This window comes from Pipistrellus hanaki, assembly GCF_964339955.1.
Source record: "Pipistrellus hanaki genome assembly, chromosome: 15".
Classification (NCBI taxonomy): Eukaryota; Metazoa; Chordata; class Mammalia; order Chiroptera; family Vespertilionidae; genus Pipistrellus; species Pipistrellus hanaki.
In genome coordinates this window covers 48,277,745-48,302,328 of record NC_140517.1, presented here as the reverse complement: position 1 = coordinate 48,302,328, position 24,584 = coordinate 48,277,745, and the positions used below count along the sequence as shown (strand labels likewise).

Genomic DNA, 24,584 nt, shown 5'->3' with positions numbered 1-24,584 from the left:
ATGGCGTCCCCCTGAATACAGGGAGGCCCAGGGTAAGGGCTCTTGAGATGTAAAGGGAACGGGAGGAAACGCATAACTGCAACCATGGAAACAGGAGCTGCAGCTGAGCCACCCTGGTCCTCATCCTGTACCTGCTCCAGGGAGGGCTGCTCATCAGTGGTAGAGGCTGTGTCTGACACTGGAGAAAATAATGGTTAAAATCCGGCCCCTTGAAGCTGACACTTGTCTGTGGTGCCAACTTGGGGAGCTGACTTCATTTCTCTGATAATGAATTTTTTTCAGCAAAATTAGTTTCCACTTCTCAGGTTGTTGTGAGAATGAAGAGAAAGTGCTCAAAAAGTTCATGTTGGAATCCTGGCAAAAAAAACAAAACAAAAACAAAACACATACAAGCACTCCATGTTAATTTTATTGATCTTCAAAGGCCAAAGAAAGCTCCATCATCAGCTTCATGTCACGTTCAGCCAACCGAGACTCAGGAGCTCTAGGAGTCACCTGGGGATTCCCAGATTGGGACCCCGCACTGAGACCTCAGCGCCCGCAGCCCCTGCTTCCTTGCAGGTGGGACATCAGGTTCTTAAAAGCCACTTTTCTTCCTATTACAAAGGTGCTTGTGGGCCTTGTGGGATTGAGGGGTGCCTGGCCTGGGAATGTCTGTGCAGGTGGAGGTAGGAGTTGCTCAAGTCAGCAGAGGCAGCGGCTGCTTTACTGCAACAAGAACTCTTAGCCCTGCTGAAACCGGTTTGGCTCAGTGGATAGAGTGTCGGTCTGTGGAATCAAGGGTCCTGGGTTCAATTCCAGTCAAGGGCATGTGCCTTGGTTGCACACACATCCCCGGTAGGGAGTGTGCGGGAGGCAGCTGATCGATGTTTCTCTCATTTATGTTTCTAGCTCTCTATCCCTCTCCTTTCCTCTCTGTGAAAAATCAATAATATATATATATATTTAAAAAAATAAAAAAGAAAAATCTTAGCTCTTCACCTCTAAGAGCTCAGGGATGGAAACAAATCTTAACGCTGGTTTTACACAGAAGAAACCAGAAACCCAGACCAGAGAGAGGCGTCATTTCTCTGGAAATCCAGGGATATTTGAGAATCTGAAGTGCAAGCCCAGGATGTCTGACCCCTGGGCATGGGGAGTCTGATCTCTGCCCTCCTATTTCCCTCTGCACTGGCTTTGGGACTCCAAAGCATCTGACCTCCTTAGACACAGGTTCCAACCCAAGAACTCCCACGGGTGGAAACTAGGAAAATGGGAGAACGTGACAAAGCAAGGGCTTGTGACGTTATTTATCGGATGACTGGTCTTCTGAAAGTGATGGAGAATGTCAGTAGTGTGGGTGAAAAGTAATGTTCATTGCGTGGTGTATAGCATTAAAAAATTAAAAAAGATATTAATCCAATACAAAAAAACATTTATTTTATAAAGCAAAAGAAAGGCACAAAATGAAATTCCAAAATCCATCTTCGTTGTCCCACTTCCCTTTTGTTAAAAAAAAAATTGCCAAAACTCATACCAGATTAGGCAGAACAATTAACCAGACATTTTACTACGCATACAGGGGTAGCAAATACACATCTTAAAAAAAAAAAAAAAAAAAAGGCTGCTCTTGCCAAAATCGGTTTGGCTCAGTGGATAGAATCTCAGCCTGCGGACTGAAGGGTCCCGGGTTCGATTCCGGTCAAGGGCATGTACCTTGGTTGTGGGCACATCCCCAGTAGGAGTTGTGCAAGAGGCAGCTGGCCAATGATTCTCTCTCATCGATGTTTCTAACTCTCTATCCCTCTCTCTTTCTCTCTGTAAAAAAATCAATAAAATATATTTTTTTTTAAAAAGGGCTGCTCCTAGTTTCCAACAAATCAGAGAACAGAGTTAGCTTCCCTGTGCCAATGAGGATGGTGACTGATGCCATCTGTGGACACCTTCTGGGTGGTATAGGTGACATTGCTTCAGCAACAGACACATTCAGGAACATAGATCTGGCAGGACATCTGGGTAAATTATAAAGTGCAACATACACATACATGCTTTTCAGATAAGTAAAATTTATAGGGAATTTCCCTACTTTTGACATCTGAATGTATGACACTCAAGTCAAACAAATAGAATTTCCTATAGTATTGTTAAGACTGATCTTAGCCCTTAACCGGTTTGATTCAGTGGATAGAGCGTCGGCCTGTGGACTGAAGGGTCCCAGGTTTGATTCCGGTCAAGGGCATGTACCTTGGTTATGGGCACGTCCCCAGTAGGTGGTGTGCAGGAGGCAGCTGATCAATGTTTCTAACTCTCTATCTCTCACCCTTCCTCTCTGTAAACAAATAATAACATAAATATATTTTTAAAAACTGTACATTGCCTATATATATATATATATATATATATATATATATATATACAACCTTCCTCCCATGTGAAGCCTTATGTGCAGAATAAGGTTAGAATTCTGGGTACAAAATTTGCCACATTATATGTGATACCTTAATCAATAAAGAAATTTTAAAAAATTAAATTAAAATAAAATAAAAACTTGCCACGTTAACTACACTCCTAAGTCCTTTCTCTAGTGTGAACTCTCTGGTGACAACGAAGGCTTAGGATACTGGTAAAAGTTTTTCCACATTCAATGCATGCATGAGGGCCTTGTCGAGTGTGAATTCTCTGATGATAATGAAGGGTTTGGTTTTTGGTAAAAGATTTCCCACATTCACTGCACTCATAAGGCCTTTCTCCAGTGTGAAATCTCTGGTGATAACGGAGGCCACTGCTACTGATAAAAGATTTCCCACATTCGCGGCACACGTAAGGCCTTTCGCTGGTGTGAACTCTCTGGTGGCTCCGAAGGGAATAGAGCATGGAAAAAGATTCCCCGCAGTCACTGCACTCGTAAGGCTTTTCCCCGGTGTGAAATCTCCGATGATTACGGAGGCTGTAAATGGTGGTGAAGGACTTGCCACATTCGCTGCACTCGTAAGGTCTTTCTCCGGTGTGGACACTGTGATGGCGACGAAGATAGTGGATCATAGTGAAAGTTTTCCCGCATTCGCCGCACTCGTAAGGCCTTTCTCCTGTGTGAACGATCTGGTGGCGACGAAGGCATCTAAGCATGGTAAACGTTTTCCCGCACTCGTTGCACTGATGGGGCCTCTCCCCTGTGTGAAATCTCTGATGATAGCGGAGGCTACTGCTACAGGTAAAAGACTTCCCACATTCACTGCACTCATAGGGCCTTTCTCCTCTGTGAAGTTTCTGATGATAACTCAGGCCGGCGCTACCCGTGAAAGACTTCCCACATTCATTGCACTTAAAGGGCTTTTCTCCGGTGTGAAACCTCTGGTGGTGACGAAAGCCAGTGCTAGTGGCAAAACACTTCTCACATTCAGGGCACTTGTAAGGCTTTTCGCCGGTGTGAACTCTCAGATGAATCCGGAGGGAATCGACCCTGCTAAATGATTTCTCACATTCAGGGCACTTATAGGGCCTTTCTCCAGTGTGAACTCTCTGGTGATAAAGGAGACCAGTGCTGCCGGTATAAGATTTCCCACATTCGCTGCACTCAAAGGGCTTTTCTCCAGTGTGAAGCCTCTGGTGATAAAAAAAACTAGAAAACCTGGTGAAACACTTTCCACATTCATGGCACTCCAAACGCTGTCTTCTGTTGCCTTGAACAAATGTGTGTTGGCGGCCAATCGCTCTCTTATATTCTTTCCTGGTGTGATCATTTTTTCTTCTTTGAAAAGTCGTGGCAGACGTTGATATTTCATCTGACTTATCCCCGGTCTGAGTAGCCTTTTGGTGGAGATGTCCTGACCCCACAAGGATGCCCGGCCCAACCTCCCCGCAGGTAACATGCTTCTGCGACACATTGAGATCACAGCCCTCTGCAAGCGGGATCCTGTCCACGCCGCAAATGGAATGCTTCTTCTCTCTCATATGTCGCTCCTGGTCCTGGTGGGATTTGGTGCTGACACAAAATTGTTTTGCGCACGCCCCACACGTCAACGGTATCCAGCTGCGTTGTGTTCTCGGCAGGTCAATAACGTGCAAGATTTTTCTCAAGATGGGCCCACAACCCTCACAGGGGTGGCTCTTCTGGGAAGACAAAGCTACCTTAGGATTCCTAGCCTGTGACACTCTTACAGAAACCTTCTGCTTGGTCGGAGCCTCCACATTCTCTGCTCCACAGCAGCAACCTGAACAAAAGGAAACGCTGGTGAATTACATGTGGACCTGAGGGGGAAGGAATAACCTCATCACAAATGTTTAGCTGTGACAGCTAGGCATGTTTTTCAAGACAAGTGAGTTAGACTCAGAGGGAAAGGTCAACTTTACCCCAAAGGTCAACCAATGGTGGAGACATCACCAACGGAGGGACGTGAGCTTATGATAGGACACTAAGAGAAGAGGCTAGGTGCACTAGAAGAGAGGCAGGGTCCACTAGTTGTTTCTTCTTTTTTTATAATATATTTTTATTGCTTTCAGATAGAGAGTGAGGGAGCGAGGGCGAGAAGGGAGGGAGGGAGAGAGGGGGGGGGATCAACAATGAGAGAGAATCATTAATCAGCTGCATTCTCCTCCATATTTCCTATTCAGAAATAGAAAATATGTGGCTGTCTAGGAGGTGGAGCTTTTGATGCTGACTGGCATAGAAACCAACCAATCAGTACCAAATGTGGGTGCTATGAAGAACTAATGACTGTCTAGGAGGTGGAGCTTTTGATACTGATTGGCATAGGAACCAACTAATCAGAACAAAACGTGGGTGCTGTGAAGAATTAATGGCTGTTTAGGAGGCAGAGCTTTTGAGCTGATTGGCAAGGAACCAAGCAATCAGAACCAAATTGGCCAGCAGAGGAGGGTAGTTGGGGGGCAACTAGGCCGGCAGGAGAGGGCAGTTAGGGGTGATTAGGCTGGTAGGGAGAGGCAATTAGGGGTTATCAGACAGGCAGGTAGGTGACCAGTTAGGAGCCAGCAGTCTCAGACTGTGAGAGGGATGACCCACAGGGATTGGCCTAAACCAGCAGTCAGACATCCCCCAAGGGGTCCTCAACTGGAGAGGGTGTAGGCTAAGCTGAGGAAATGCCCCCCACTTGCACAAATTCCATGCACCAGGTCTTTAGTCAAAGACATAAAAAAAATTTTTTTTTAAAAAGATACACTAATAGAAATGAAGAATAATTTACAGGGATTCAACAGTAGAGGATTCTGAGAATCAAATCAATGATTTGAAATATGAGGAAGAAAAAAAACACCCAATCAGAAGAGCAAAAAAATAAATAAAAAAATATGAAGATAGTGTAAAAAGCCCTGGGACAACTTCAAGCATACCATCATGGGAGTGCCAGAAAAAGAGAGAGAGAGCAGGATATTGAAAATCTATTTGAAGAAATAGTGACAGAAAACTTTCCCTACCTGGTGAAAGAAATAACTTATAATTCCAGGATACACAAAGAGTTCCAAACAAACAAACAAACAAACAAACAAACAAACAAAGAGGCCCACACCAAGACATATCATAATTAAAATGCCAAGGGCAAAAGACAAAGAGAGAATCTTAAAAACAGCAAGAAAAGTAGCTAGTTACCTACAAGGGAATGCCCATGTGACTATCAGCTGATTTCTCATCAGAAACTTTTCAGGCCTGAGGGAAGTGGCAATAAATATTCAATGTGATGAATAGCAAGAACCTACAACCAAGATTACTCTACCCAGCAAAGCTTTCATTTAGAATTGAGGGTCAGATAAGAACTTCACAACTAAGAAAAGCCTAAAGAGTTCATAACCACCAAACCTCTTCTACATAAAATGTTGAAGGTTATTCTTTAAGAAGAGGAAGAAGAATAATTAAGAAAGGATGAAGAAAAAAATCTCAAAAATAAAATGGCAACAAACACATATCTATCAACAATTGAATCTTAAAATCAAAATAAACAATATCTGAAACCGGTTTGGCTCAGTGGATAGAGGGGCCTGAAGACTGAAAGGTCCCAGGTTTGATTCCGGTCAAGGCCATGTACCTTGGTTGCAGGCACATACCCAGTAGGGGGTGTGCAGGAGGCAGCTGATTGATGTTTCTCTCTCATCAATGTTTCTTACTCTCTATCCCTCTCCCTTCCTCTCTGTAAAAAATCAATAAAATATATTTTTAAATAAATAAACAATAAATCTAATGAACAAAATAAACTGATGAATAAAATAGAATCAGAGGCATGGAAACAAAGAACAGACTGGTGAATCTCAGAGGGAAGAGGTGGGGGGACAGGAAGAGATCAACCAAAGATATTATACACATTACCTAAGGAAACAGACAAAATGATGGTAAAGACGGGAGGTGGGGCAGGAACCAATGAAGAGAATCAATGGTGGGAAAGAATGGGAAGCATCTATAATACTCTCAACAGCTAAGATTTTTAAAAAGAAACAGAAAAAAAGGTTTCAACATTTTAAAAAAGAGACTAAAATAAATTTTAAAAGATTACAACTCAGCCCTGGCCAGTGTCGCTGAGTTGGTTGAGTTTATCGCACGCACCAAAAAGGTTGCCTATGACGTTCTTGGTCAGGGCAAATGCTGGGTGTGCAGGTTCTATCCCTTGTACGGGACATACAGGACAGGCAGGCAATCAATATTTTGCTATCACTTCCATGTTTCTCACTATCCCTCTCCCTCTTTTTCTAAAATTCAATTTCAAAATCTTAAAAACCAACAAATAACATAGTTCAAATTAGCTAGATGCTTTTACTTAAAAATAAAGAAAAAAAAAGAAAAGAAAAAAGATATTACACCTGACACTATGAACCACAAGGCATCATAAGAGATGTCAGATGGCGTGACCCTACATAGAGAAAAATGTGAAGATCCCACAATTAGCTTCTGAAATTAATAAACATATTTGAGCCCAGGCCAGGTGGCTCAATCAGTGAAATTGTGGTCCCAATACCCTGAGGTTGTGGGTTTGATCTCTCAGGACATACACAGGGGACAGCCAATGAATGCATAGATCAGTGGAACAGCAGGTCAAAGTTCACCTCTATTTCTGTCTATCTCTGTCTCACTTCCTTTCCCTAAAATTAATAAAAAATTTAAAGAAAAAATAAATTTGGAAAGGTTACAAGATGTAAAAATGAATACACAAAACACCAGTTTCATTTCTACTGATTGCTTCTAACCACTCTAACAATAACTTCTTTGATAGAGAAATGAAGAAAGTAGTCAAGTTTGCAATAGGATCAACAATAAAATGCTCAGAAAAAAATTCCACCAAAATGGTGAAAGGTCTATACACTGAACTAAAGACAGTGATGAAAAAGTGGAAGAAAACACAAACAAATGAAAAGACATCTGTGCTTTAGGATTTGAAATGTAATACCTTTATAATGTCTATACTACCCAAAGCAATTTACAGATTAAATGCAATTCAGATGATAATGCCAATGGTATTTAACAAAGAAATAAAAACAGAATCTTGAAATGTATGGAACCAAAATTCCTGGAATAGCAAAAGCAAACTTGAGCAAGAACAAACCTGGTGGCATCAAACTTCCTGACTTCAATCTATTATAAAGCCAAAGCAAGCAAAAGTGTGTTACTGGAATAAACACAGAAACACAGACCAACAGAACAGACAAGACCGAAATAATCCCAGACACATATATTCAAGTATCCTTGAACAAAAACCACAAGACACACATGAAAGAAGAGAGAGTTTTTTTCAGTGAATGGTGATGGGAAAAATGCATATTCACTGGTAAAACAACAAAACTGGACACCACTGAACAAAATAAACTCAAACTGAATGAAATAATTAAATGACAATCCCAAAACTTATAACTACTGCAAGACAAGCTAGAGAAAAAGCTTTGGACATTAAATTTGGACATGATTTTCTGGATGTGACACCAACCATAGGCAAAGAGGCAAAACTAAAGTCTGGACAACAACAAATGAAAAAACGTCTTCACATCAAAACAGCAATTAACAAAATGAAATTAAAAGGCAATCTACAAGATGGAAGAAAATACTTGCAAGTCAGTCATATGAGCGTACTGCTTGGAGATATTGTGGATTCAGTTGAGATAACTACAGTAAAGCGATTATCCAAATACAGAGAGAGGCGAAGCCGGTTTGGCTCAGTGGTAGAGCGTTGGTCTGCGGACTGAAAGGTCCCAGGTTTGATTCCAGTCAAGGGCATGTACCTTGGTTGCGGGCATAGGAGGCAGCTGGTAGATGTTTCTCTCTCTCTATCTCTCTATCTCCCTTGCTCTCTGTAAAAAATCAATAAAAAATATTTTTAAAAAATAAATAAAAAAAATATATTTTAATAAATAAATAAAACAATCTCTGACAATTAAAAAAAAAACAAATACAGAGAGAGAGTCACAAAAATATTTGGAGTTCCTATCTATACTAATAAAAGAGCAATATGCTAATTAGACCAGGTCAATTAGACATCTTCTGGATGTCCAACTTCCTCTGGACAAAGCTGTGGTGGCCAGGGCTGAGGCAGAGGTGGTTAGGGGGTGATTAGGCTGAAAGGGGAGCAGTTAGGGGGTGATGAGGCTGGAGGGGGCAGTTAAGGAGTGACCAGGGGCCAGGGGAGCACTTAGGGAGCAATCCGGCTGGCAAGCAGAGACAGTTAGGGGCAATAAGGCAGGCAGGTAGAGTGGTTAGGGGCAATCAGGCCGGCCGGCAGGATAACAGTTAGGGGGTGGCCAGGGTGTCAGATGCAGGGGGGCAGTTAGGGGGTGGCCAGGTCTGCAAATGGAAGAATTTAGGGATGATTAGGCAGGTAGGTAGAGTAGTTAGGGCAATCAGGCAGGCTGGCAGGGGAGCAGTTAGGGGGTGGCCAGGCCAGCAAAGCCAGGGGGGCAGTGAGGGGGTGACCAGGCCAGCAGAGGCAGGGGGACAGTTGGGGGCGACCAGGTAAGCAGGGGGGGGCAGTTAGGGAACAACAACACTGGCAGGGGACCATTTAGGGGGAGATCAGGCAGGCAAACAGAGGGAGTTAGGGGTGATCAGGCAGGCTGGCAGGGGTTTAGTTAGGAGGTGTCCAGGTCGGCAGGGGGGGCCAGTGAGAGGGTGACCAGGCCAGCAGGAGGGCAGTCATGGGAGTGACCATGATGGCAGGGAGGCAATGGGGCGGGGGGGGGGGGGGGGGCAACCAGGCCAGCAGGAGGCAGTTAGGGGCGATCAGGCAGGCAAGTTGAGTAGTTAAAGGTCATGAGGCAGGCTGGCAGGGGAGCAGTTAGGGCGAAATCAGGCAAGCACAGGGCAGTTAGAGGGTGACTAGGTCGACATGGGGCAATTAAGGGGCAGCCAGGCTGGCAGAGTGGCAATTATGGGAGGACCAGGCCGGTAGGGGGACTGTTAAGGTGCAACCAGGCTGGCAGGGGGGCAGTTAAGGGGAGACCAGGCTGACAAGGGAGGGTGGTTAGGGGATGAGCAGCCTGGCAGGGGACCAGTTAGGGGGTGATCAGGCCAGCAAGCAGATGCAGTTAAGGGCAATCAGTCAGGCATGTACAGTGGTTAGGGCCAATCAGGCAGGTCAATAGGAGGGCAGTAAGGAGGCAATGAGGCTGTCAGGGGAACAGTTAGGGGGTGATCCGACCGCAAAGAACTAAAGTGACCACAAAGGGTAGTTTAAAATTGAACTTTCTAACAAAAAACAGTCATGACAGGTAGATATGTCCTCAGTTAGAATATTCATGGACAAAAGTCAATCTTTACCTTAACGGAGCCTGTCTATTGTCTTTTGCATCTATGATAACTTGCCTTTTTTGGGATATCTCAGTGAAAAACAAATGCATCATAGCAGAGACTATAAATACTCACACTGCTATATTCATCATATTAATATTATTAGCTATCCTGTACCAGCTATGTTAAAGAGTTATCATTTTACTTTTTATCCAATTGCAGAAGTAGCCCCGCTTTGCTCTCTTCTGCTTCCTTAATTTGTCACCAATGAATTTCATGTAAAAACACCTGTGTCTGCTATCTTGGTTGTAATGTATCAAATAAGGAACAAAACTGCCATTCTCTGGAGCATTATATCAATGCCTTGAGATTTTCCTTCCTGGCAACTGTTGAAAGTTTGGACCAAATGAACTCACAAAAATTATTTCCAGCCGAAACTGGTTTGGCTCAATGGATAGAGTGTTGGCTTGGGAACTGAAGGGTCCCGGGTTCAATTCCGGTCAAGGGCATGTACCTTGGTTGCAGGCACATCCCCAGTAGGGGGTGTGCAAGAGGCAGCTGATTGATGACTCTCATCGATGTTTCTAACTCTCTATCTCTCTCCCTTCCTCTCTGTACAAAATCAATAAAATATATATTTTTAAAATTATTTCCAGATTTGAATATCTCTTATGTTAACACTAACAGCATCTGGGCCAGCCAGAAAGATGGCCACACCAAATCTCCTGCATGCAGGATTGCCAAAAACATTGAATTTGTAAAAACAAAAACCCTGCACAGCCTGGCTGTGGTGGTTCAAAGAACTGAGTGTCCTATGATCCAAGAGGTCCCAGGTTCCATTCCCAGTCAGGTCACATGCCTGCGGTGATGGCTCCAGCCCCAGTAGGGGGCATGCAGGAGGCAGCCAATCAATGATTTTTTTCTCATTATTGATGTTTCTATCTATCTCTCCCTCTCCCATCTTCTCTGAAATCAATAAAAATATATTCAAAAGAGAACAAAACAAAAAACCCTAAAAATATCTGCAAAGCAAAACTAAGCACATGCTAAAGGACAATTCAGTATCTGTATGTAATAAATAATATATCAAATATAGAAGGTATTCAACGGAGACAATAGCAAAAAAATATGGTTAAAAAACAGGCTAAGGATATAGAGGCAATTTCCCCCAAACTTTGTACCAATGACCAACAGGAATGTAAAGAATGCTTTTCCTCACTGATCAGGGAGGAATCCATTAGGCTCCCTGCCACAGTAACAACCACAAATCCCTCCCTAGGAGTCAGTACGGGAGGTGTTGTGATTGCAGAAAAATAAAAGGGCAGAGCAAACAAACCAGTCCTACCAAGAACAGCAAGGGCCCACAAAACTGAAAGCCAAGCAGTGAGGACAGAACACATCCCGGTAAAGGGGCATGAGGATGTGTAATGTCAAGTCCAGTCCCTGGTGACGGTGAGGGTCTTACCCAGGGAGGATACAAGTTCAAAGTTCTCCAGCATCACATTCAGGTACAGCTGTCTCTGACCCTCATCCAGGAGGCTCCATTCCTCCCCGGAGAAGTACAGGACAACGTCCTCAAAGGTCACACCAACCTGTCAGAATGGAGACAATACTTTGTTCCGATTCTTTTTTTTTTTTTTTTTTCCCTTTTAGTTGCAATTCCAATTTGGTCCTGGGAGTGTGTCTGTGTGGCATCCATTTACTCCACAGCCATTTTTAACCTCCCAGAATTGAGACTGAGACCAAAGCTGTCTTTCTGAGAAAACACAATTCTACTCCTCACACAGCTTCCCCACCCTCCACCCCCTCCAGGGCTCCCCAGTTTAGTGTGGACACCAGGCCCTAATGCCAGTGCAGGCTGCTCTCTCACCACAGTCCCATCACTCACTGTGACTGCCCTCAGCAATAGCAGAGGGTTAGGGTACTGGGAAGGCATGCATCTAAGCTCTGGGCCATGCCAGCCTTCCTGCCAAGCTTGTCTCCCAGATCCTGCCTCCAAGACAAAGCCAACCCAGAGCTTATGCTTCACCCTGAAGTCTCCAGGCCAGGTCCCCAGCACCATCAGCTCCCACTTCCTCTTTCTCTAGATGTGCACACCACCGTGTCATGTCCTCCTCCTTCACATCTTCAGACCGCAGGTAAACCCCCTCGGCTCTGCCCCCTTCCTGCTCCATGCCACTAGATCAACCCTGAACTTGGCATATGGTATCGGAGAGTGCTGGTACCGCAGCCTGACGCAGGACCACCCCAGGCCCCTGAGGGACCCCACAGCCGGGAAAGCCCCCATGAGGCTGTGAGTCCTCCCTGCAGCCTCTGATCTGCCCGCCGATCCTCACAGCCACACCCTCAGGGGAACCTCAGAGGCCGGTCACCCCTGTCCTCTCCGCCCCGCACTGGCTGTGTCCTCAGAAGCCACCGCGCTCCTCCCTCCCCTCCGCCTTCCTCACGGTCCTCCCCGCGGACGGAGCTGCAGGAGGGACAGGCCCGCACCGGGCTGTGGGGTGCGGGGTGAGGAGGCGGGGGGCCCGGGGGACCGCACTCACCTCAGCCCCGCGCCTCGGGGCGGGCGCCGCCATCGGACTGTGAGCGCGGAGCCCGGGGGCGGCGGCGGGGGGAGCGGCCGCCGCGGGGATGGCGGGGCCTGTCCGGGCCGCGGGGCGGGTCACCCGGGTGCGGACACCGGGCTTCACCCCCGCGCGTGCGCTGTGGGCGCCGCGGCTCCCGCGCCTTCTCTGTCGGGGCATCTCCACCGGGACCCAGCGGTCCGGAGCCTCCAAACAGGGTGCAGACTGCGTCTGGGTAGAGCCAAAATGTCCCTTGCGTGGAAGCAGGAAGTCCCGCCCCTTGGAGTTTAGCGTTGCTTGGAAACACCTTTTCTGACCATTGATTGGCTAAGCTGTTGGTCTTCCGCGCAGGGTGTTCTGGGTAACGTAGTCCCAGAGTCCAAGAAAGCCATCAGGGTCTTTACCACATCACTCCTGTAGGAAACAGGGAGATATCCACTGCAGGGCTATGAAATGTCACGTCCTCAGGAGAGACACGTCTTAAAAACGGCTAAAGGAAGTTGCCATCTTTTCCTGGTGAAGGGATTTGAATCTATGTTGATGAAAAAATATTATCATAGGGCATGTGGTATCTGAGAGTACTTGTACCACAGTCCAGCTGGATGCAGGGCAACCACAGTCCTCCGAGGGTCTCCACAGCCCAAAAAACCCGGATTGCGGCTGTGATGGCCAGTGTCCTAGGTCAGTGGTTGGCAAACTGCGCCTCCCGAGCCACATGCGGCTCTTTGGCCCCTTGAGTTTTTAGCAAAGGCCTTAGGAGTACCCTAATTAAGTTAATAACAATGTACCTACCTATATACTTTAAGTTTAAAAAATTTGGCTCTCAAAAGAAATTTCAATCGTTGTACTGGTTGATATTTGGCTCTGTTGGCTAAGGAGTTTGCCGACCACTGACCTAGGTTGTCGTGGTTCAATTACCTGTCTGGTATTGCCCATTTCCAGCTTGATCCCCAGTAGGGGGCTGCAGGAGACAGAGGATCAATGATTCTCTCTCATCGTGGATGTTTCTCTGTCTCTCCCTTTTCCCTTCCTCTCTCTGAGATCAATGTTATAAAAACCATATTTAAAAGCACACACACATTATCTGTGATACAAATATAGCAGTTTAATTAAAGAGAGATGCCTGCATTAAAGACTCTAAAAGACTTTCTAATGTGCTGGGACTTTTATAACCCCTGGACCTGGGGGTCAATTCTTGGACCTGGAAGTGAACCTTAGAAAGCGGTCCATTCTCACTTAAGAACTGCCTATTATCATGAAAATATTAACGATCTTGCCAAAATCAACTTGGCTCAGTGGATGACTGGATTCGATTCTGGTCAAGGGCATGTACAGTACCTTGGTTGCGGGCACATCCCCAGTAGGGGGAGTGCAAGAGGCAGCTGATGGATGTTTCTAACTCTCTATCCCTCTCTCTTCCTCTATGTCAAAAATCAATAAAATATATATATTTTTTTAAAAGAAATAACGATCTTGTTGCGCAAAGAATGGGGTCCCACCAGAGCCCCCATTGCCTTCTTCACCATGCTTATAATCTCTACTTCCTTATGTAGTCTTTTTTTTAATATATATATTTTATTGTTTTCAGGGAGGAAGGAATTGATTTTAGAAGGAAAGAGAGACAGCCGAAACCGGTTTGGCTCAGTGTATAGAGCGTCGGCCTGCTGACTGAAGGTCCCGGGTTCGATTCTGGTCAAGGGCATGTACCTTGGTTGCAGGCACATCCCCGATAGGGGGTGTGCAAGAGGCAGCTGGTCGATGTTTCTCTCTCATCGACGTTTCTAGTTCTCTATCTCTCTCCCTTCCTCTCTAAAAAATCAATAAAATATATTTAAAAAAAAAAAAAAGTGCAGCATGACTGGCTTCTGAGGTTACTCAGACATTTACGCTCCTGGATAAATTTCTCACGAAATCCAAGGACTTTTGTGTCTCTTCCACCCCGCACCCACCCCACCCCCTGCCTTGAAAGGCAGGAAGTATAGTTTATGTTGGAGGACACGGTGGATAGAGCATTGGTCTGCGGACTGGAAGGTTTGGTCTGCGGACTGGAAGGTCCCAGGTTCGATTCCAGTCAAGGGCATGTACACTAGTTGCAGGCACATCCCCAATGGGGAGTATGCAGGAGGCAGCTGATTGGTGTTTCTTTCTCATCGATGTTTCTAGCTCTCTATCCCTCTCTCTTCCTCTCTGTAAAAAATCAATAAAAAATAAATAAACAAACAAACAAATAAATAAATTAAAGAAGGAATTCTTACCATTTGCAGCAGCATGGATGGACCTGGAGAGCATTATGCTAAGTGAACTAAGCCAAGCAATGAAAGAAAAATACCACATGATCTCACTCATTTATGGAAAATAAAGAACACTATAACCTGATGAACAAAAAGATAGAAAGATACAGAGGCAGTAAAGCATTGAACAGACTATCAAATTATAGTGGGAAGCCTGGGGAGTGTTGGAGAAGAGAGGTAAAGAGATCAACCGAAGGACTTGTATGCATGCATAAAACACAACCAATGGACACAAGACCCTACAAGGGGTGGGATGTAGGCATGCAACAAGGGGTAGGAGAGGCTGGGGGAAGGTAAATGGGGAATAAAAAGAGATAATATGTACTCTATTTGTAATTCTTTATCTTAAAACAATAAAATAAAATAGTTGCCCTGCTATATAGACAGGTAAAAAAAAAAAAAAAAAAAAAAAAAAAAAAAAAAAAAAAAAAAAAAAGATTATATAGCACTCAAAGTGACAAGAGGCTATTAAACACAAACATAAGCTAGTAAAATTTCAGATCCCATAACTAAGTTTTTTGGATACCTGATTAATATAACATATAATATTTATACAACGTTTGCTTTAGAAAAGGAGTAAGCAAAATAAGGTTTATTTTCTAACTTCATTTGCCCTTGGGTGGGGTCAGCAACTGACACTAATTGCATTTATGCTATTAGTTTCCCTAAGTACATTGATATAAGCTACTTATTCTCTGTTTAGGGAGAAAAAATGAAAATCATCTATTCTTAAGTGTCCTTGGTTGAGGGAAGATAGGATTTACTAAATGGCTACAAATTGTTTTTCAACTATTTTAATTTCCCTATTCTACTTATCCTGGCTTACTGACTATACTAATAAAAGGGTAATATGTTAATTAGACTGGAAGACCTTCCAGGAGACCTTTCCGATGTTCTTCTACACAAAGCCATGGTGGCAGGGCAGAGGAGGTTAGAGGACAAGAGGGGAGGGCAGTTCTGGGTGATCAGACCAGTGGTGGGGCCATTGGAGTGATCAGGCCACTGGTGGTGGTGGTGGGGGGGGTTGGTGTTGAGGAGGCCAGTGGGGAGGACAGGTGGGGGTGAGCAGGCAAGGGGGGGCGGGGGAAGCAGTTTGGGGCAAGCATGCTGACACAGGGGACAGTTGGGAGTGAGCAGGCTGGCAGGCAGAGTGGTTAGGGACAATCAGGCAGGCAGGGAGGTTAGCGGTTGAGCCAGCAGTCCTGGATTGTGAGAGGGATGTCTAACTGCAGGTTTAGGTCCGATTGCTGAGAGGTACCAGATTGGATAGGGGACAGGCCAGGCTGAGGGACAGGCCCCCTCTCCCCCCGCAAGAATTTCATGCACTGGACATTAGTCCTATATAATAAATAGGTAATATGCAAATTGACCATCACTCCAACACAAAGATGGTTGCCCCCATGTGGTCAAAGATGGCCACCACAAGATGGACAGCAGGGAAGGACAGTTGTGGGCAATCAGGCAAGCCTGGCAAGGAGGTTGGGAGGGACTAGGTCTACAAGGAAAGGCAGTTGGGGGTAATCAGGCCAGCAGAGGAAGGCAGTTAGGGGTGACAGGGCTGGCAGGAGAGGGCAGTTGGGAGGGACCAGGGCTACAAGGGAGGGCAGTTGCAGGCGATCAGGGCTGCAGAGGAGGTCACCTGGGGGATTTACATAATGTAGGTATTTAAATGTATGAGATTCAATTCAGACAGATGAAACTTCACAAATTTTCTTAAACTATTGTTAAGACATAACTAAAAAAAACAAAACACATTTCCTACACATCTAAGTTTCACATGTAAACTCATATGTGCAGAGCATATTTAGAAATTTGGCTGAGAGATATCTGATGTTAATTGGACTCATAATGTCTTTCGTCAGTGTGAATTCGGTGATGATACTGGAGACTATAGTTCCTTGCAAACGATTTCCCACATTCACAGCATTTATAAGGCTTTTCTCCTGTATGAAGTCTCTGATGACGATGAAGAGCAGTGCTCCAGGTAAAAGATCTTCCACATTCACTGCATTTATAACACTTTTCTCTAGTGTGAATTTTCTGATGACAGTAAAGGGCAATGTGAGTGGTGAAAGATTTCCCACATTCACTGCACACATAAGGCCTTTCTCCAGTGTGCAATCTCTGATGACCTTGAAGGGCAATGCTGGTGGATAAAGTTTTCCCACATTCACTGCATTTGTAAGAGTTTGCTCCAGTGTGAACACGCTGATGACGAGAAAGAAGAGTGCTATAAATAAAAGATTTTCCACATTCCCTGCATTTGTAAGGCTTTTCTCCAGTGTGAATTCTGTTATGAAGACGAAGATCAGCACTCCTGGGAAAAGATTTCCCACATTCACTGCACTCATAAGGCCTTTCTCCAGTGTGTAATCTTTGATGATCTCGAAGGGCAGTGCTCCTGGTAAAAGATTTCCCACATTCACTGCATTTATAAGGCTTTTTCCCGGTGTGAACCCTCTGATGGCAATGAAGGTCATCGGTAGTGGGGAAAGATTTTTCACATTCACTGCATTTATAAGGCTTTTTTCCAGTGTGAATTCTCTGATGATGCTGATGAAGGTGACCTGTTGTGGTAAAATATTTTCCACATTCAGTGCATTGATAAGGCTTTTCTCCTGTGTGAATTCTTTGATGACAACGAAGGGTACTGCTCCAGGCAAAAGACTTCCCACATTCATGGCACTCATAAGGCCTTTCTCCAGTGTGCATTCTCTGATGAACTCGAAGGGCAGTGCTCCTGGTAAACGATTTCCCACATTCACTGCATTTATAAGGCTTTTCTACAGTGTGAACTCTCTGATGAAGACAACAGTCAATGCTCCTGGGAAAAGATTTCCCACATTCACTGCACTCATAAGGCCTTTCTGTAGTGCGAACTCCTTGATGATCACAAAGGTCAGTGCTCCTGGTAAAAGACTTCCCACATTCACTCCCTTTATAAGGCTTTTCTCCAGTGTGGCTGAGTTGATTGGATGATATCCCATGCACCAAGAAGATGCCGATTACATTCTTAGGCAGGGCAAATGCTGGGTTTGCAGGTTCTATCCCTGGAAGGAGGCATATAGGAGGCAGGCAATCAATATTTTGCTCTCATTATATTTTCTCACTATCCTTCTTCCTATTTTTATAAAAATCAGTTTCAAATTATTAAAAACCAAAAAGAGCATAGTTCAAATTAGCAAGGTGCTTTTGTTAAAAAAAAAAAAAATGTATTACCCCTGACTATATGAACCACAAGGTATCATATCAGATGTTGGCAGATGACATGACTCTACATGGAGAAAAACGTCAAGATCCCACTATGAGCTTCTGAAATTAAAAATGAATTCAGAGCCATGGCCAGTGGCTCACTCTGTGAAAGTGTGCTCCCAGTACTCTGAGGTTGTGAGTTTGATCTGCCTTCAGGATACACGCAGGGGACAGCCAATAAATGCATAGATTGATGGAATAGCAAATCAATGTTTTCCTCTCTATTTCTGTCTCTGTCTCACTTCCTTTCTCAAAATTTAACAAATAAAAATTTTCAAAAGTTTATAGGATATGAACTTTTTATGATGTTAACACATAAACATCAGTGTCATTTCTACACATTAACAATAAATTTTTGATAGAGAAATAAAGAAAGTAGTCAAGTTTGTAACAGAATCAACAATGTACTCGGGAGTAAATTCCACCAAAATGGTGAAAGGTCTATACATTGAACTCAAGACAGTGATGAAAAAGTGGAAGAAAACACAAATAAATGGAAAGACATCTTTACTTGAGGATTTGAAATTTAATACCCTTATAATGTCTATACCAGTGTTTTTCAACCTTTTTTGGGCAAAGGCACACTTGTTTCATGAAAAAAATCACGAGGCACACCACCATTAGAAAATGTTAAAAAATTTAACTCTGTGCCTATATTGACTATATATAAAGTAATTCTCTTGAATAGGAATCAAATAAACACAAAGAAAGTATTTTATAATTACTTTATTATGAAATATTAAGTAAACAAAATAGTGAAAAATTATAAAATTCTTGTTTTGTCTGCACCTATGGCACACCAGGCAACATCTCGCAGCACACTAGTGTGCCGCGGAACAGTGGTTGAAAAACGCTGGTCTATACTACCCAAAGCAATCTACAGATTAAAAGCAATCCCAACAATAATTCCAATGGTATTTAACAAAGAAATAAAAACAGAATCTTGAAATGTGTGGAGCCCAAAGACCTGTAATAGCAAAAGCAAACTTAACAAAGAACTAACCTGGTGGCATCAAACTTCCTGAATTCAGTCTATATAAAGCCAAAGAAACCAAACAGTGTGATGCTGGAATAAACACAGAAACAAAGACTAACAGAACAGAACAGTTACCGTATTTTTCGGACCATAAGACGCACTTTTTCCCCCCCAGAAGTGGGGGGGAAAAGTCCCTGCGTCTTATGGTCCAAATATAGCCTACACATATACTGTAAAAAAAAAGTTTTTTTACTTGCCCGGCTCTGTGTGGTCTCTGTGTGCTTGCCCGGCTCTAAAATGGTTCTAAATGCTGCTGTTTACTTTACAGGGTTGGTTACATGTGTTTATGACTGTGATGTTGGGTTTTAATGCACATAAAATATTTTAGGACACTATTTGTTTCAGAATCTTTTTTTCTTCATTTCCCTTCTCTAAAAACTGGTGTGTCTTATGGTCCGGTGCGTCTTATGGTCCGAAAAATACGGTACCTACAAAGGAGTTCCCATAAGGCTGACACCTGATTTCTCATCAGAAACTCTACAGGCCAAAAGGGAATGGCATGAGGTACTCAAAGTAATGGAAAACAAGGATCTGAGACGAAGAGTACTATATCCAGCAAGGCTATCATTCAAAATAGATGGTCAAATAAAGAGCTTCCCAGACAAAAAAAGGCTCAAGGACTTCATCACCACCAAGCCAGCATTACAAGAACTGCTAAAGGGATTGCTGAGAAAAAGAAATAGAGGAAAAAACCTAGCCAATTAAAAATGACTATAAATAAGTATCTCTCAATAATAACTCTAAATACCGTATTTTTCGGACCATAAGACGCACCGGACCATAAGATGCACCAGTTTTTAGAGAAGGGAAATGAAGAAAAAAAGATTCTGAAACAGATAGTGTCCTAAAATATTTTATGTGCATTAAAACCCAACATCACAGTCATAAACACATGCAATCAACCCTGTAAAGTAAACAGCAGCATTTAGAACCATTTTAGAACCATTATTAACAAATACAGTCAGCAAAAGACAAAATGTACTGTAAAACACAATAACGAGAGACTTCAGTAATAAATTAGAATAAAGTTGAAAATTTATGGTAAAGGTTCTGCTTGTTTTATGAGAACCCCAAGAACTCCTCATCGCTAGAGCCAGAATCTAGAAAGCTCAGATCCTCACAATCACTAACAGGACTTTCGTCACTACTGGTGCTGGTACCAGTATTTTCATATAACATATCATCTTCAGTCCCATCTAAGGCATTGCTGATGCCACATTTTTTGAAGGAATGTACAATGATCTCATCCTTAACTGAGTCCCATGAGGTTTTCACCCACTCACAAACTTGGGTAATAGTGGGCCTTTTCATTCTTCCAGTACCGGTAGGTGTAAGATCATGATTACCAGCAGCCATCCATTTGTTCCACTCTTCCCTCATAAACACTTTAAATGGTTTGTTGATGGACATGTCCAGAGGTTGCAGCTGGCTGGTAAGACCACCGGGAATTACAGCTAAATGAGTTTTGACTTCTCTAAAGTTCTTTTTTGTAGTGTCGGTGATATGTGCTCTGAACTGGTCAAGCACTAACAAGGATGGTTTTTTTAAAAGCCCGCCTGGACGCTTGGACCACACTTTTTCAATCCAGAGCCTCATTCCCTTTTCGTCCATCCATCCTTTGTCATGGACATGCACCACGACTCCCCGAGGAATCGCTTCTTTTGGAAAAGTTTTCCTTTTGAAGATGAGCATCGGTGGCAATTTAGTACCATCTGCACAGCAGGACAACACAAGCCTGTAATGGGTTTTCTCATACCCTGAAGTTTTAACGGTTATAGTTTTTGCTCCTTTGTGGTCTCCTGTTCTATTGGATGGCACATCAAAAGTAAGCGGGACTTCATCCATATTTCCAATCTGGCTTAGTTCAAATTGATTCTTCTTTCTGGCATCAATGACGAATTTGTGAAAAGACAAGATCTTTTCTTCGTATTCATTGGGCATTTTTTGAGCAATTTTTGTTTTGGTGCGCATAGCAAGGCCAGATCGCTTCATGAATCTGTAGCACCATGATGGTGAGCCAGTGAAATTTTGAATTCCTTTTTCCACAGCAATGAGTTTTGCTTTATTTATGATCATTTTTGTGGAGACCAAGAAGCCATTTTCACGGTGATGTGTGATCCACTCCTTTATGTCCACCTCCAACTCTGGCCACTTTGCAGCATGCCCACGTAAAGTGTGCTTACTACTTTTCTCCAACTTTTGCAGCTGATCCTCCTGTTTCCTCCACTCTCTTATCATCTTTTCAGAGGGAGGTGGTCCAAAGTGTCTCTCTGCTGCCCTGTTGCCATGCTCCTTTGCATATTTTATAACTTCCAGCTTGAAACCAACTTTATATGTGCATCTCTTCTGCTTGGACATCTTAGTGAGGGGGCGGTACTGGTACCGTATTTCTGCAAAACCGTAATTAAAGAACTGTAGAAAATACCAATACGGTATGTCTTTTTAATCCTTCCCCCCATATTCCATCAGGTGCTCTCATATCTCTCCCTCCCCCCTCCACACATTTTATTGCAGTCAGGCCCCTTTCACACTTAGTATGCGTTTTTTGTCCGTTTTCAGTGCGTTAACAGACACAATAAAAAAATGGACAGTTACCGCATAAAAAACGCAGCAAAACTGCGTAGGTATATGCGTTTATTTCGTGTTTGTTTTGCAGCAGTTTTAAAGATGCGGCATTCTGCATCTTTTGTGCGTTAACATCACCATACATCATACTAGTCAATGGGAAAAAAAACACACCGCACAAAAAACGCACAGAAAATGCATAGAAAACGCGTACTACATGCAGCAGAGATTTTAACGCAACAACACAGCTGCATATGTGTGAAAGGGCCCTCAGGCCTAAACACTGTATGTTACTAGTATAGTGGGGGCAAGCTGTAGTAGTTTTCAGAATATTGCCTGTATACCGTATGCAGAGACTTTCTGTGATTTAGCAATAACATTTACGGTACTGTGTAAAACACTTTCCAGCTTCTCACAAGGCTAAAAGCTGTCAGCAAAGTTCAGTGTTACCACTACAATGTGTAAACCCATAAATCACGCAGAGACTTTCTATGCTTTCTTTGCATAGTTTATGGGTATCTACACATTGTAGTGGTGAGAAAAGAGGCTGGAGAGTGTTTTACATTATGTTAAATGTTATTGGTTTGGTATCACAGAAAGTCTCTGCATACAATATACCGGTATGAAGTTTGTTGCAGTACAAACATTTTGACAGTTACCGGTATAATAGTATAAAGAGAAATTCTGACATAGCGGTGTTATCAATCAGGGCATCCAGCGGAGGGCGGAGTTTACTGGTGGGCGGCGATCTACAGTACGCCTACCCAGTAGTCAAGCACGGCAACAGAGGGCGGAGAGGAATGATTGGGGGAATAGACGCGGTATTCTTCCGGGCACGGAGTACGGGCCAGCAAGGGGTACAGGCGATGATTACGGTTTGGATTACGCAGTTACCGTACACCGCACCTGGGCTGACATGGAGATATGGCTGCAGCGAGGGCATGGAGGCTGACTACCATACATGGGAACTCCTCTACCACTCGGGGTTTACAGAGCGGGGCAGACACTCTGGGCACGGAGGAATGGACAGTGGCTGCAGCAAGCACACAGAGCCGGGCAAGCACACAGAGACCACACAGAGCCGGGCAAGTAAAAAAACTTTTTTTTTAAAGTATATGTGTAGGCTATATTTGGACCATAAGACGCAGGGACTTTTCCCCCCCACTTCTGGGGGGAAAAAAGTGCGTCTTATGGTCCGAAAAATATGGTAGCTTAATGCTCCAATCAAAAGCTGTAGGGTAATTGAATGGCTACAAAAATATAACCCAACAATTTGCTGTCTATAAGAGAACCACCTCAAAAAAAAAAAAAAGATACACACAGGATGAAAGTGAAGGGATCGAAAAAGTTCCCATGCAAATGGAAAACAAAAAAAAACCCTAGAGTAGCAATACTCATATCTGACAAAAAAGACTTTAAAAGCATCATGCTAAGCGAAATTAGCTAGTCGGAGAAAGATAAATGTCATATGATCTCACTCAGGTGTGGAATATAATGAACAATATAAACCGATGAATAAAAATAGAGCCAGCCGAAACTGGTTTGGCACAGTGGATAAAGCATCAGCCTGCGGACTGAAAGGTCCAGGATTCGATTCTGGTCAAGGGCATGTACCTTGGTTGTGGGCACGTCCCCAGTAGGGGGCGTGCAAGAGGCAGCTGGTCGATGTTCACATCCTATCTTTATCTCTCTCCCTTCCTCTCTGTAAAAAAACAATAAAATGTTGATATATTAAAAAAATAATAAAATAAATAAATAAATAAAAATAAAAATAAAAAATAAAAAAATAGAAACAGAGGGGGGAAAATATTATAGAATATAATAGAAGTAACCATGCTCTTTTTAGATTTTTAGTATTTCTTACAATTTGTGATATAGTTTTGGTAATATTATTATATTTAAAATCCTTTTATTCTAAAAACATTAATCTCTACACCAGGGGTCCTCAAACTTTTTAAAGTGGGGGCCAGATCACGGTCCCTCAGAGAGCTGGAGGGCCGGACTATATGAACTACTAATTCCTACTGTAACACCTCGGCTGCGCTCACTGCCCAAAAAACCTGGCGGGCCGGATCAGACTCCTCTGCGGGCCGCATGTGGCCCACAGGCCGTAGTTTGAAGACCCCTGCTCTACACTAATAGAAGAGTAAGATGCAAATTGACTGTTCCTTCATGATGCCCACCAGCCAATCAGGAGTGGGTATGCAAATTAACCCAAAAAAGGGGGTTAATTTGCATGTTCAGGAGTAGAGTGGCCAGGGGTGGGATAGGATGCCCTAGTAGCTCTGGGCCTCTGGGCAGCTTGGGAAGGCAGCTTCAGGACAGAGCAAAGGCAGAAAGCCTGCTCTGGGCCAGAGCAAAGGTGGTGATGGCAGCCAGGGGAAGGAAGACCCATTCTTACACGAATCATTGTGCATCGGGACTCTAGTTATTATATAAAAGTTCATTTTTCTTGGGATATTAATGTTTATTTCATGTAACATTATTATATTTAAGATCATTTTTCTGGAAACACTAAAGTATGTTGCATGTAACATTATTACATTTAAAATAATTTTTCTTGAAATAAAATTTTAAAAAGTGAAATAAAAAAAAAATTGGCTAGCCCGGCCAGAGGTGGCTATGTGAGTGAATGTTAACCTATGAGCCAGGAGGTCAGAATTCCATTTTGGGTTAGGGAACATGCCAGGCTTGCAGTATGCAGCCTATCAATGATTCTCTCTCATCATTGATGTTTCTATAATATCTCTCTCTCCCTCACACTTCCTCTATGAAATCAATAAAAATATATTTTAAAAAAAATAGGCTAAAGATGTAGAGGCAACTTTTCCAAAAATATGTACCAATGACCAACAGGAATATAAAAAATGCTTTTTCTCACTGATCAGGGAGGAATCCATTAGGCTCCCTGCCACAGTAACAACCACAAATCCCTCCCTAGGAGTTCATTACAGGAGGTGTTGTGATTGCAGAAAAAGAAAAGGGCAGAGCAAACAAACCAAACCTCCCAAGAACAGCAGGGCCCACAAAACTGAAACCCAAGTAGTGAGGACAGAGCACATCCGGGGTAAAGGGGCATGAGGATGTGTAATGTCAAGTCCAGGTCACTGGTGACAGTGAGGGTCTTACCCAGCGAGGACACGAGTTCAAAGTTCTCCAGCATCACATTCAGGTACAGCTGTCTC

At 43.5% G+C, this 24,584-nt stretch overlaps 1 protein-coding gene and 1 pseudogene across 3 annotated transcripts in view; one reads left to right on the top strand and one right to left on the bottom strand.

Annotated features, from left to right (window-relative positions):
- The window catches only part of LOC311633370 (uncharacterized protein), a 42,371-nt gene extending 28,190 nt beyond the window's left edge, over nucleotides 1-14,181 (bottom strand). The window contains exons 1-3 of one of the 2 annotated variants that reach the window (XM_084905981.1): nucleotides 12,235-14,174; nucleotides 11,157-11,283; nucleotides 2,388-4,190 (exon numbers count right to left, since the gene is read on the bottom strand). In XM_084905981.1, the coding sequence (XP_084762107.1) occupies nucleotides 2,548-4,190; nucleotides 11,157-11,283; nucleotides 12,235-12,435 (1,971 nt within the window). In that variant the 5' untranslated portion in view covers nucleotides 12,436-14,174 and the 3' untranslated portion in view covers nucleotides 2,388-2,547. Of the gene's footprint in view, nucleotides 1-2,387; nucleotides 4,191-11,156; nucleotides 11,284-12,234 lie in introns of those variants that run through there. The other variant, XM_084905982.1, reaches the window with a different exon arrangement.
- Nucleotides 1-24,584, top strand: part of LOC311633819 (cullin-2-like) — a 392,353-nt pseudogene that overhangs the window by 209,197 nt on the left and 158,572 nt on the right. The gene's annotated exons all lie outside the window — the stretch shown is intronic.